The sequence below is a fragment of the Diceros bicornis genome, chromosome 18 (assembly GCF_020826845.1).
Source record: "Diceros bicornis minor isolate mBicDic1 chromosome 18, mDicBic1.mat.cur, whole genome shotgun sequence".
In the NCBI taxonomy this organism is placed as follows: domain Eukaryota; kingdom Metazoa; phylum Chordata; class Mammalia; order Perissodactyla; family Rhinocerotidae; genus Diceros; species Diceros bicornis.
The window spans coordinates 3,736,566-3,752,120 of NC_080757.1; the positions used below are offsets into that span (position 1 = coordinate 3,736,566).

The 15,555-nt window shown below is 37.4% G+C and overlaps 1 protein-coding gene across 1 annotated transcript in view; it reads right to left on the reverse strand.

Annotated features, from left to right (window-relative positions):
• ZNF624 (zinc finger protein 624) overlaps positions 1–15,555 on the reverse strand; it is a 40,141-nt gene that overhangs the window by 18,689 nt on the left and 5,897 nt on the right. Inside the window, exons 2-3 of the mRNA XM_058559659.1 lie at positions 6,361–6,449; positions 4,348–4,413 (exon numbers count right to left, since the gene is read on the reverse strand). Of these exons, the coding sequence (XP_058415642.1) occupies positions 4,348–4,413; positions 6,361–6,393 (99 nt within the window). The 5' untranslated portion in view covers positions 6,394–6,449. The remainder of the gene's footprint in view (positions 1–4,347; positions 4,414–6,360; positions 6,450–15,555) is intronic.

Here is a 15,555-nt window from a genome sequence, read left to right on the forward strand (position 1 = left end):
CCTCAGCTTTCACCTGTGGCTTACCTTGAGGTTCTGTGCAAGCAAGAAGTGAAGGCTAATGCAGAGTTGTAAATGGCTGCCTAAGAGCAGAAAGAATGCCCCACACATACAAAAGCCTTTTTGCAAATGCTAGAAGACTGCTTGGTTTAAGACATTTAAGGAAAACTAAGTCCAATCATTAACCATTATGTTAACCAGAGATTTTAGTGGCTGTATACAACAAAGAATACAAACTTTACTGAATTAGTCCAGTAAAGTCACTAAACAAAGTAGCAGCAGCAGCAACAACAAGAAACCGCAATAACAAACCCTGGGGAGGGGAGAATCTATTTCCAGAGGTGCCACATTATATTATTTAAAATATCAGGTTTCCACCAAAAAATTACAAGACACACAAAGAAACAGGAAAGTATGGACCATAGATAGTAAAAAAAAAGCAGTCAATGGATATTGTCCCTGAGGAAGCCAAGGACTTTTACTTACTAAGTAAAGACATTAAATCAGCTATTATAAACATGTTCAAAGACCTAAAGAAAACCAGGTCTACAGAATTAAAGAAGATTATGAGAATGATATCTCACTAAATAGAAAAATACAATAACTGATATGAAAAATTCACTAAAGGGGTTCAGTGAAAGGAAACAACAAAGTGAACAGTGCAATGGTCTGAAGGTTTGTGTTCCCCTCAAATCAGTATGTTGAAAACCTAATGCCCAATGTGATGGTACTAGGAGGTTGGGCCTTTGGGAGGTGATTAGGTTATGAGGGTAGAACCCTCATGAATGGAATTAGTGCCTTATGAAAGAGGCTCCAGAGAGATCCCTAGCCCCTTCCACCATGTGAGGATACAATGAGAAATCTGTGACCTGGAAGAGAGTTCTCAACTGACCGTGCTGGCACACTGATCTTGAACTTCCAGTCTCTAGAACTGTGAAAAATAAATTTCTGTTGTTTACAAGCTACCCAGCCTATTGCATTTTGCTACAGAAGTTCAAACAGACTAAGATAAGCAGGCAGGAAATTGAAGATAGATCAATTGAGATTATGCAGACTGAGGAACAGAAGCAAAAAAGGATAAAATAACAGTACAGAGGAGGGGGAAGAGAATGGAGCTATATTGGAGTAAAGATGCATATACTATTAAAATTAAGTTGGCATTAATGTCAAATACATTGTTTTACGTCTAGATATTAATTGTAATCCCTAGGGAAACAACAAAGATAATAACTCAAAAATATTATGAAAGAAATAAAAAGAGTTAATCAAATGGGATATTAGAAAATATCTAACACACATAAAAATCAGTAATGGAGGAAGAAACAAACAAAAAAGATGTAAGGCATAGAGAAAAGAAAGAGCAAAATGGCAGACATAAGTTCTACCTTATCAGTCATTAAATTAAAAGTAAACAGACTGAACACTACAATCAAAATGAAGAGATTGGCAGAAGGAAGTTTTCTTAAAATGATACAAATATATGCTGTCTAAAGAAGACACTTTAAATTCAAAGACACAAACAGCTTGAATATAAAAGGATGGAAAAATGTACTGCGTAAACAGTAGACAAAAGAGAGAGTAGCAATATTAATATCAGACAAAATTGACAAAAATTGTTACTAGAAACAAAGAAAGATATTTTATAATGACAAACTGGTTAATGTATCACTAAGACATAACAAATTTAAACACATATTCACCTAACAAAAGAACCTCAAAATACGGGAAACAAACTTTTACAGAACTGAAAACACAAACAGACAAACTGATCAACAGATTCAATCCAACCCTATGAAAATTCCACCTGCCTTTTTTAGCAGAAATAGAAATGTTAAAAATTATTATTAAAATATTGGTTCTACTCAGATTAAAAATTAAACAAAGCTAAATTCAGTACTCATAAACAGGATGCAGAATTTAAGGAAGAGCCAGACTGAATATTAATCTTTTGCCAGGGAATCCTTCTGTCAGAAGAATAAAAATAAACCATATGAATTATTCATCGTGTCAAAAATTACAGTATTTTCCTAAGGTTCAGGATTCAAAGTCTGAAACTATGAATATATTGACCTTAAAATTTTAAAGCCTAAACTGTCATGTTAAATTTTAAGAATCATTGGTCCAGTACTAAATTTCAAAAAAAATGTATAAGACTGAATCTCAGAACAGACATTTCTCCAAAGAAGATATACAGATGGCCAACAGACACATGAGAAGATGTTCAAAACCACCAACTATCAGGGAAATGCAAATCAAAACTACAATGAGATATCACCTCACGCCAGTCAGAATGGCTGTAATTAACAAGACAGGAAACAACATGTGTTGGAGAGGATGTGGAGAGAAGGGAACTCTCATACACTGCTGGTGGGAGTGCAAACTGGTGCAGCCACTATGGAAAACAGTATGGAGACTCCTCAAAAAATCAAGGATAGAACTACCATATGATCCAGCTATTCCACTGCTGGGTAGTTATCCAAAGAACTTGAAAATGCCAATTTGTAAAGGTACATGCACCCCTGTGTTCATTGCAGCGTTATTCACAATGGCCAAGACTTGGAAGCAACCTAAGTGCCCATCAAGGGATGAATGGATAAAGAAGATGTGGTATATATACACAACGGAATACTACTCAGCCATAAGAAACGATGAAATCCAGCCATTTGTGACAACATGGATGGACATTGAGGGTATAATGCAAAGTGAAATAAGTGAGAGGGAGAAGGTCAAATACTGTATGATTTCCTTCATTAAGTAGTAGATAATAACAACAATAAACAAACACATAGGGACAGAGATTGGATTGGTGGTTACCAGAGGGGAAGGGGGGAGGGAGGAGGGAGAAAGGGATAATTCAGCACATGTGTGTGGTGATGGGTTGTAATTAGTATTCTGGTGGTGAACATGATGTAATCTAGGCAGAAATAGAAGTATAATGATGCACACCTAAAATTTTTACAATGTTATAAACCAATGTTACTGCAATAAACAAAAAATTAAACTGGCAAAAAAAAAAAAAAAAGACTGAATCTCAGAATGCATTTTCTCATAAAAACAAAAAACCCCCATCAGTTTTATATAAAACATTTTTGGAATGAAACTAATCTTCAAAGTATAATTTTCAAAAATGTAAAAACATAATTATAAAAAAATAAGAGATAGGGGTTGAATTTCTCCTATATAATAAATTTTTGGGGGGAGCTGGCCTGGTGGTGCAAGCAGTTAAGTGCAAGCGCTCTGCTGCAGTGGCCCGGGGTTTGCCGGTTCGGATCTCGGGTGCGCACTGACGCACCGCTTGTTAAGCCATGCTGTGGTGGCGTCCCATATAGAGTAGAGGAAGATGAGCACAGATGTTAGCCCAGGGCCAGTCTTCCTTAGCAAAAAAAACAGGAGGATTGGCATCGGATGTTAGCTCAGGGCTGGTCTCCTTCACAAACACACAAGAAAAATTTTTTTAAAAAACATAATTCTCCTAAAAATATAATCAATACATATCAAAGATTTATGTAAGTGATTAATGAGAGATTAGCATCTTGACAAAGCTGGTTCAAGGGAGATAAAAGAAACAGATATATAGATAGTGGAAAAAAGAATGCAGCAATAAGATTGCAAAATTAGAGAGAAATCTGGTAAATGTCCTACAGGACAATAAAACCATAACTTTTGGGATTATCTTTTCTCCCAGGAAGAAATAATTTGCAACTTTTCCATCTTCTCTACAAGTTAACATCTAGCTTAAAGGGTCTGAATATTAATCCATAGTAAATAGTAAGTCAGACAACGTAACCTTCCCTGCTACGTCAGGTGGCCCTTAGGCTGGTTAGACAATGGTCTAACACGACACTTAGAGGGCAGACATTTACCTTTTGCCTTATTTCTAAGTTTTGGATAATTTTTCTTAACACAATTCATACATTTCTGATTTTGATTTTTTCTGGAAAAATCAGGTGGATTGTGTACTCACAAATAAGAAAGTAAGCTTAATAAGTGTAAGGAAATGAAAAAATTTAAAGCAATTTAAACTCATCTTAAGAATATTTCCACCAATGTTCACGTATTTTTGATATTTTTCATGGTATTGGGTCTTACATCATGAAGCAAGAATCAGACTGTGTGACACAGGATACTTTATTATTAGCAATTATGGTGTGACCATCTGCCAAATTAGGGCTGCCACAACTGAGAGAAATGACATCTGTCAAACTGATGTCACCATACCTGGGGTTACAACACCTATTAAGCAAGATAGTATTCACTGTGAAGTTGCAATGAACTGGGAACATTAAGAACTAGGGGCAGTAAAAGAGGCGCTTTCGCTTTATTCCCCTTACATAAAATGCTAAGTATTACCTTTACCAATTCTGGTTCTTCTGCCTGAAGGCGAAGATCTTCATCCGGCTGGGAAACTTCAGGACTCTGAGGGGATACAGGACAAGATCACAGTGATGGGCTGCCTATGACCTACAGTAGAGCCTCAACAGGCACACCACCCACTGCGGGCGTGGTGTATATGGGACGACCTCTTTTACTGTTTTATCTAGGGATGAAATTAAGGTCCCACAGTAACATCCAGTCATAATCTTCTTTCACCTGTGTGAGACAATAACACACACAAGCCTGAGCAAGATATAACTGCATAGTTTTTAAAGGAGGCTTTTAACAAGGAACCTATCAAAACAAAAATAAACTTATAATAAGGGGCCTTCAGATGGTACATAATTCTCCTTTTTCATATGGGGATGAAATCTATTTCTCAGAAATTATCTGTCTTGCTCAAGAATAATATTTAAAACCTACTAACATCATCTGTTTTCTACAGTTGAAAAATCATTAGTGTTTGGGGTGGAGGGACATTTCTCAGCAGCCATTCAGGAAATATTTCAGGGACCTCTCATAACACTGTTTTCTTCCAAACCTTAGAAGCTGTATCTCCACGAGGGCCTGATTCTATAAATGAAATGAAATTTTACTATATCTCCTAGCAGTACTTATCAATTTTAGGTTTTGTGCCATTTTTAAAAATTATAGGTAATAAAACTATTTACTTAAATTTCATTGAGAAAAATGTTATCTTAGCACTCCTCTCCCAAGTTTTTCTTTAAAAAAATACAAATATTCAGCTTCCAGAAAATTAACAATGATGTGAAGAATGGGTTTGATCAGGCCAATACTAGACAAATACTTTGGGTCTACTGATCAAATGCAACATTTTGGTCTTTATTTATCTTTTCAAGGGTATGTTTTAAGGACGTTTACATGTTCTTTATTCTGGCTACGAAGAATAAAAGATCACTACTACAGGTTTTTATGGATCATTACTATAAAAAATTATATTTGTTGGTATTACCTTTCTTCTGAATCTCTTATTTCAAAAAGTCACTGCTAAAACACAGCTTTTATCACATTAATACCCATCTCAAATATACCCAGACACACACATACATATAAACACTTTAATGTCTTCAGGGGAACATTAAAAGATTCAACTTAAATATCTCATTTCCAGTCCTATCTTTCATAACTTTCCATCTTGAATCACTAGCTCACCCACTGTTCTCTGCCTCAGAGCCTTGCCCTTAAACTCCCTTCTCACCTGAAGAACCCTCATAAATACTTAATGTCAATTTAAATCCCACTTGCTAATTGGGTACCAGCTTACATCTAACTATCCTCATGAGCTTTCCGTGACCAATTTAGCCCATACTAATGTCCCATTTCTTTCCTTACATAGCACTCATCATGCTTATCATACTGCTCAGCAACTACCATTCACCTAAATAAATCATGTAACTATTTCTTTTGTATGCCTTACCTCAACGAGACTGTAAGCTCCCTACAGCCAAGCACTGTGTCTTAAACATCTTCTTTCTCTCCATGTCATCTATTAAGCTTGATCACTTCTTAATGGGTAGAAAAGAGGAGATCACTGAGAGTGGGTACAAGGGGAATGGTCCCTATGAATTAAGGGTGTGTGTGTGTACGTATATTTTTTCCCAAAATTTCCTAAACAAAATTTTCCAATTGGAAAATATTCCATTCTACTATCCCATAAATAACTGATATCCTGGGAACAATACAAATTTAACATGGTAAGTAAATTTCCCAGACTGCTTATCATATCTAAAGATAGCCCAGACACTTTTTGAAAGATCATGTGTCTTGATATTTGGTTCAATATGTATAGTGAATCTTCCTATAGATTACAAACTTTATGATGATAAACCCAATTTTAATGGATCAAACAATTGGATTCAGTTACCAGAAGGGGTGTGGGTGAGATAGAGAAGTCACAAGACTTCAGGAAAAGTAAACATGCTCTCAACCCAAGACAAGAGGTCAGAACCAGAGGAAACCCCAACTTACCAGAGGTCCAACTGAAAAAACCACAGCAGCCATAATCTCTTCCCCTGGGTTCCCCTCTCTGGAGAGAGTGGAGATCTACAGAGACATATCTGAGAAAGAGAAATAAGCCATGACAACCAATCCTGCCTTGGAAATCTCAGACTCACCCAGCTGGAATCCTGACACTACAAGTGAGCATGATCTCCCTAAAGAACACAAGATTAACCTCCAAGATCAGTGAGGGACAAGGATTCTTACTCCTGAAGATCCTGAGATTTTAATACCATTAAATGTAGTCACAGCTAGCAGACCAGACATTGTACAAGGAGCTTTTAAAATATTTCCTATTTGATCTTCACATCAACTCAATGGGAATTATATCCCCATTCTATAGCTGAGGAATTTGAGGCTTAGAAAAATTAAACTGTTTGCCCAAGGCCATACATGACTCCAAATCAGTCTAATTCCAATGCCCACACCTTTTCCACTAAATCAACTTGCTATGTGACGTGGGAGAAAATAATTCAATCTTTCTTTGCCACAATCACTACTCATCGAACAATGAAATATTCTAAGACTCTCTTTTTCCCGTCTTTCCTGTGAGGAGTCAATTTGTAAAGCGTTCAGAGACCTCAGCTTCATGTAAAGAGAACACAACTTCCAAACTTCACAGATATTAGAAACCTTGACATGCCTCCCTCAATCTCATATTCAAATAGATCTTTTTCTATCCTTGCTATATCAGGCAAACTCAAACAAAAAGAAAGTAGGGATAACAATGATAATATGAGAGAAAGCAGAATTCAACGAACGCGCAAAGCACGAAGCAGTAGTCCTTTTACAAAGAAAAAAGTTACATGCCTAATAAAGGTTTTATACTGTGGAGAAACACGGTGGCAGAGAACTTGTTCAGGTACCCCTGGGCACTGATTCTCCTTCACCTTTGGTGAAGGATACGGCCTTGATGATGCTGAGCTTGGTTCAAAAACAAAAAGAGCCTGATGTTTGTCAACATTCTCTTAACAAGCCCATAGTTGCAGAATGATAATGCAAAACATATAAAAGGGCAGCGGCACAGTAAGAACTGAGCTTTCCAGATCTTGTGAAATTCTATCTTTCAATGACAGTTTCCCATGCAGTTTGACACTCTCACCACCCAGTAGGGCCTTTGGGGCCCCAAAGAATCTATGCTGAATTATGCCAAATCCGTGTCTGCCTTATATGGACAATTTGCCTTCATTAAGAATCCACATCCAAGAGCTTTTATTCAAAAGTGTAGTCTGCAGTTCAGCAGCATCAACATCACTGAGAGCTTGTGAGAAATACAAAATCTCAAGCCTAACTCTAGAACCTACCGAATGAGAATCAACCTTTTAATAAGATGCCTAATTGATTCATATGCACACATTAAAGTTTAAGACACACTGATCTAAAATAGATCATGTGAAGAAATTGGACAACCCAGAAGAAATGGATAAATTCCTAGAAACAGACAACCTAACAAGACTAAATTATGAAGAAATAGAAAATCTAACAGACCAATTACTAGTAAGGAGATTGAATCAGTAATCAAAAATCTCCAAACAGAGGCCAATCCAGTGGCCTAGTGGTTAAGTTTGGCATGCTCCGCTTTGGCAGCCAGGGTTCAGTTCCCAGGTGCGGATCTACACCACTCGTCGGCAGCCATGTTGTGGCTGTGGCCCATGTACAAAATAGAGGAAGACTGGCACAGATGCTCAGGGTAAATCTTCCTCAGCAAATAAAATAAAATAAAATAAAATAAAATAAAATAAAATATCCAAACAAACAAAAGTCCAGGACCCAGATGGCTGCACTGGTGAATTCTACCAAACATATATAGAAGAATGAATACCAATCCTTCTTAAACTCTTCCAAAAACCTGAAGAGGAGGGGACGCTTCCTAACTCATTTTATGAGGCCAACATCACCCTGATACTAAAATCAGACAAGAACACAAAAAAAGAAAATTACAAGCCAATATCACTGATGAACATAGATGCAAAAATTCTCAACAAAATATTAGCAAATTGAATACAATAATACATTAAAAAGATTATACCCCACGATCAAGTGGAACTTATTCCAAGGATACAGGGATGGTTCGACATCTGCAAATCAATCATCATGATACACCACATTAACAAAATGAAGAATAAAAACCACCTCATCGTCTCAATAGATGCAGAGAAAGCATTCAACAAGATTCAGTATCCATTTATGATAAAAACTCTAAACAAAATGCGTACAGAAGGAAAGTATCTCAACGTAATAAAGGCCAAATATGACAAACCCACAGCCAACATCATACTCAACAGTGAAAAATTGAAAGCTATCCCTTTAAGAAAGGGAACAAGACAAGGACTCCCACTGTCACCACTCTTATTGAACATAGTATTGGAAGTCCTAATCAGAGTAATTAGGCAATAAAATGAAATAAAAAGGATCCAAATTGGAAAAGAAGTAAAACTATTTGCAGTTGACTTGATTTTATATATAGAAAACTGTAAAGAATCCACCAAAAAACTATTGGAAATAATAAATGAATATAGTAAAGTTGCAAGGTACAAAATAAACATACAAAAATCAGTTGTCTTTCTATATACTAATAACAAACCAGCAGACAGAGAAATCAAGAAAACAACCCTATTTACAATTGCAACAAAAAGAATAGAATAGAGCATCATGGCAGAGCGAGACATCCAGTGACCAACAAAGGACTCCCTGCACAGCACATCAGAACGTCTGAGTGATCCATGCATCTACACATCTCAAGGTGGGTAGACTGGACCTCCTGGAGGCAGTGGAACTAGGGGAGCAGACTCTTCCCTCTCACCCAGTTGGAAGTGATCCAAAATGCAGATCCTCAAACTGCTGTGCACACCAGTGACCAAGGCTACAAGGGCAAACACAGCACTCGTGGCTTGGTCCCTGCTCCCCACCCCCAGCAGTGGCAGGTGGCGCACACATCCTGAGGCTCTGGGACACAGCAGAGCTGGTGACCAGCCCTCTCTCCTTCCCCTGGCAGTGGCATCTGTCTTTTCAGCAGTGAGGACTACATCCAAGGTGTAAATTTCCCTGGCAGCAACAGGGTGTCCTGATCTCAGGTCTCAAAAAGTATATCGGCAGGTGCCAGTGACGAGAGACTGCAGGGTCAGCAACAACACTTGTGGCTAAGCCCCTATTCCTCCCCCCGCAATGGCAGGTGGCACTTGAGACCTGAGGCTTCAGGAACCAAAGCAGAACCTGACACCCAGCCCCCAGTGGTGGTAGCCCCGACACTGGCTCTACTTGCAGCAGGGGCTGCATACAAGAACCCGGGCCCCCGAAAGCAACAGTGACACCTATGAACCCAGCACCCCTGGCAGCAGTACTGCCAACACCTTCACATAACTCAGAAATAGCAGCATACATGGTGCACAGAGCAGCAGCACCTGGGCCCACGGAGAGCAAGTGAGAGAATACAAGACACAGGAGACCCCAGAAGCAGCAGAAGTGCTCACAGCCTGGTGACCCTGCTAGCAACACCTGAGACTGCAGTGATATCAGAAGCAGCAAGCCACCAGCAACCTTAGAGGTACAAGCAGCACAAGGAGGGCATAGATGACGCCTCTGGCAGAGGTAGCGGAGGGCGGAAAGTGCAGGCTCTCAACTACAACCAGAAGCAGCTCAGAACCAAAGTAACAAAAGCTGTACCCAAATAAGAAATGTGGTTACTACCACTGCATCAGCAGAGGGTCAGTTCATCAAACACCATGAAGAACTACAGTAACACAACAGAAGGAGAACAGAAGGACAAAACAGAAGGAGAATGACAGTTCTCTAGAAACCAAACTTGAAGTCACAGACGATTACAATATGACTGACAGAGAATCCAAAATAGCTGTCATAAAGAAACTCAAGGAGTTACAAGAAAACTCAGAAAGACAGTTCATTGAACTCAGGAATAAAATTAATGAACAGAAGTACCTCTTGTATTTCAGCAAAAAGATTGAAGCTCTAAAAAAACAAAAGAAAAGAAAACAAACCAAACAAAAATTCTGGATATGAAAAACACAATTAATGAGATAAAAAATAATGTAGAAAGCATAAAAAATAGAGCAGACCTAATGAAGGAGAGAATCAGTGAGCTCGAAGATAGAAACCTAGAAATGATCAAGGTGGAGGAGGAGAGAGAACTTAGACTTTTTAAAAATGAAGACATGCTTTCACAAATATATGATTCAATTAGGAAAAGTAACATAAGGATTATAAGTATCCCAGAAGGAGAAGGGAGGGAGAAAGGAGCAGAGAGCTTATCCAAAGGAATAATACCTGAGAACTTCCCAAACCTGGGGAAGTAACTGGACATGCAAGCGCCTGAAGCTAAAAGAACTCCTAATTACATCAATGCAAAAAGACTTTCTCCAAAGCATATAACATTAAAACTTCCAAAAGTCAATGACAAAGAAAAAATATTAAGGGAAGCAAGAGAGAAGAAAGTAATCTACAAAAGAACCCCCTTCAGGCTTTCAGCAGATTTCTCAGGAGAAATCTTACAGGCTACGAAAGAGTGAAATGATATATTCAAAACACTGAAAGACAAACACTACCAGCCAAGAATACTCTATCCAGTGAAATCATCCTTCTGATTTGACAGAGGAATAAAAACTTTCCCAGACAAACAAAAGCTGAGGGAGTTCATCGCCACTAGACCTGCCTTACAAGAAATGATGAAGGGAACCCTCCTACCTGAAACAAAAAGGCAAAGGTTTACAAAGCTTTGAGCAAGGAGATAAACAGATAGACAAAATCAGAAAATTGCAGCTCTATATCAGAATAGGCGGGCTGGCCCGGTGGCGCAAGTGGTTAAGTGCGTGTGTTCCACTTCGGTGGCCCAGGGTTCGCAGGTTCGGATCCTGGGTGCGCATCGACGTACTACTTATCAAGCCATGCTGTGGCGGTGTCCCATATAAAGTGGAGGAAGATGGGCATGGATGTTAGCTCAGGGCCAATCTTCCTCAGCAAACAAAAAGAAAAAAAAAGAGGAGGATTGGCATCAGATGTTAGCTCAGGGCTGATCTTCCTCACACACACAAAAAATGTGAGCTAGTAAAAAATGGCAAAATAAAATGCTGGATATTAATTATAAAAAAAGGAATAGATTTGCAAGCAATTATAAAATAAAGAATAAAGGGAAAAAAAGCATCAAAAACAACTATAACGAATACAATTTGGTCATAAACTCACAACACAAAAAAGAATAATTTCTGACCAAAAAAACACAGAAGAGGAAGAGGATGGAACCTGCATAGGCTAATGGAAATAACAGGGTATCAGAAAACGGACTGTCTCATCTATGTGGTTTTTTATACAAAGCTCCTGTGGTCACCTTTGTTTTGTAACGACAAAACAAAAAAATCAGAGCAGAGTCACAAATCATAAATGAACAGAAAACTGAGAAAACCATCACAGAAAACCATCAAACTGAAATGGCAGACAGAAATACAAGGGAAAAGAAACAATGGAAATATAGAACAAATGGGACACAAAAGATAAAATGGCAGCATTAAGCCCTCATATATCAATAATCACCCTAAATGTAAACGGATTGAATTAACCAATCAAGAGACAAAGAGAGGCTGGATGGATTAAAAAACAAGACCCAACAATATGCTTTCTCCAGGAAACACATCTCAGCTCTAAAGACAAACATAGGCTCGGAGTGAAGGGATGGAAGATGATACTCCAGGCAAATGGTAAGCAAAAGAAAGCGGGTGTAGCCATACTTATATCCGACAAAGCAGACTTCAAGATAAAAAAGATAATGAGGGAGAGAGATGGTCATTATATAATGACAAAAGGGACATTCCACCAAGAAGACATAACACTTATTAATATATATGCACCTAATACAGGAGCACTAAAGTATATAAAGAGAATATTAACAGACCTAAAGAGAGCAGCAATTGACAGCAATACCATAATAGCAGGAGACCTTAACGTGAACGTAACGTCCTTACCGTAACGTCCATTTACGTGAATGGAGAGATCATCCAGACAGAAAGTCAACAAGGAAGCACAGGTCTTAAATGAAACACTAGACTAGATGGACTTAATAGATATATATAGAACATTTCATCCAAAAACAGCAGAATACATATTCTTCTCAAGTGCATATGGAACATTCTCAAAGACAGACCATATGGTGGGAAACAAAGCAAGCCTCAATAAGTTTAAAAAGATTGAAATCATATCAAGCATCTTTTCCGACCACAATGCTATGAAACTAGAAATCGACTACAAGAAAAAAACTTGGAAAGTCACAAATATGTGGAGACTAAACAACATGCTACTGAACAACTGCTGTATCAATGGAGAAGTCAGAAAATACTTAAGAGACAAATGAAAATGAAAACACAACATACCAAAACCTACAGGATGCAGCAAAAGCAGTACTAAGACGGAAACGTATAGCAATACAGGCCTACCTCAACAAACAAGAAAAATCTCTAATAAACAAACTTACCCTATACCTAAAAGAACTAGAAAAAAAAAACAAATAAAATCCAAAGTCAGTAGAAGGAAGGAAATAATAAAAATCAGAGCAGAAATAAATGAAATAGAGACTAAAAAAACAATAGAAAGCATCAATGAAACTAAGAGCTTGTTCTTTGAAAAGATGAACAAAATTGACAAACCCTTAGCCAGATTCACTAAGAAAAAAAGAGAGATGACTCAAATAAACACAATCAGAAATGAAAGAGGAGAAATTACAATAGACACCACAGAAATACAAAGGATTATAAGAGAATACTATGAAAAGCTATACGCCAACAAACTGGATAATCTACAAGAAATGGACAAATTCTTAGAATCATACAATCTCCCAAAACTGAATCAAGAAAAAACAGAGAATATGAATAGACCGATCACAAGCAAAGAGATTGCAACAGAAATCAAAAATGTCCCCAAAAGCAAAAGTCCAGGACCAGATGGCTTCTCTGGTGAATTCTACCAAACATTCACAGAAGATTTAATTCCTAGCCTTCTCAAACTATTCTGAAAAATTGAAGAGGACGGGATGCTTCCTAACTCATTTTACGAGGCCAATATTACCCTGATACCAAAACCAGACAAGAAGAACACAAAAACGGAAAATTATAGGCCAACATCACTGATGAACATAGATGCAAAAATGCTCAACAAAATATTAGCAAATCGAATACAACAATACATTAAAAGGATCATACACCACGATCACATGGGATTTCGTCCAGAGACACAGGCATGGTTCAATATCCGCAAATCAATCAATGTGATACACCACATTAACAAAATGAAAAATAAAAAATCACATGATCATCTCAATAGACGCAGAGAGAGCATTTGACAAGATTCAACATCTATTTATGATAAAAACACTAAAAAAATGGGTATAGAAGGAAAGTACCCCAACATAATAGAGTCCATATATGACAAACCCACAGCCAACATCATACGCAATGTACAAAAACTGAAAGCCATTCCTCTGAGAAGAGGAACAAGACAAGGATGCCCACTCCACCACTCTTATTCAACATCGTACTGGAAGTTTTAGCCAGAGCAATTAGGCAAGAAAAAGAAATGGGAAATCCAAACTGGATTTCCCGATAGGGATCAAATTGGAAAGGAAGAAGTGAAACTGTCACTATTTGCAGATGACATGATTCTATATATATAAAACCCTAAAGAATCCACCAAAAAACTATTAGAAATAATCAACAAATACAGTAAAGTTGCAGGATACAAAATCGACATACAAAAATCAGTTGCATTTCTGGACACTAATAACAAACTAGCAGAAAGAGAAGTCAAGAATACAATCCCATTTACAATCACAAAAAGAAAAACAATAAAATACCTAGGAATAAATTTAACCAAGGAAGTGAAAGACCTACACACTGAAAAGTATGACACATTATTGAAAGAAATTGAAGAAGACATAAAGAAATGGAAAGATATTCCATGCTCATGGACCGGAAGAATAAAGATAGTTAAAATGTCCATATTTCCTAAAGCAATCTACAAATTCAGTGCAATCCCAATCAGAATCCCAATGACATTCTTCATGGAAATAGAACAAAGAATCCTAAAATCTACAGGGAACAACAAAAGACCCTGAATACCCAAATCAATCCTGAAAAAAAAGAACAAAGTTGGAGGTATCACACTCCCTGAATTCAAATTATACTACAAACCTATAGTAATCAAAACATCATGGTACTGGCAGAAAAACAGACACACAGATCAATGGAAGAGAACTGAGAGCCCCAAAATAAAACCATACATCTATGGACAGCTAATCTTTAACAAAGGAGCCAAGAACATACAATGGAGAAAGGAAAGTCTCTTCAATAAACGATGCTGGGAAAACTGGACATGCAAAAGAATGAAAGTAGACCATTATCTTACATCATACACAAAAATTAACTCAAAATGGGTTAAAAACCTGAATGTAAGATCTGAAACCATAAAACTCTTAGAAGAAAACACAGGCAGTACACTCTTTGGCTTCGGTCTTAGCAGTATCTTTTCAAATACTACGTCTACTTGGGCAAGGGAAACAAAATAAAAAATAAACAAATGGGACTACATCAGATTAAAAAGCTTCTGCACAGCAAAGGAAACCATCAGCAAAACGAAAAGACAATCCATCAACTGGGAAAAAATATTTGCAAATCATATATCCAACACGGGGTTAATCTCCAAAATATATAAAGAACTCATACAACTCAACAGCAAAAAAATAAACAAGCCAATCAAAAATTGGGCAGAGGATATGAACAGACATTTTTCCAAAGAAGATATATAGATGGCCAACAGGCACATGAAAAGATGTTCAACATCACTAATTATTAGGGAAATGCAAATCAAAATTACAATGACATATCACCTCACACCTGTCAGAATGACTCTAATTAACAAGAAATAACAAGTATTGGAGAGGACATGGAGAAAAGGGAACCTTCATATACGGCTGATGGGAATGCAAACTGGTACAGCCACTATGGAATATGGAAATTCCTCAAAAAATTAAAAACAGAACTACCATATGATCCAGCTATTCTACTTATAGGTATTTATCCAAAGAACACAAAAACACTAATTTGAAAAGATACATGCACCTCTGCGCTCACTGCAGCATTATTTACAATAGCCAAGACTTGGAAACAACCT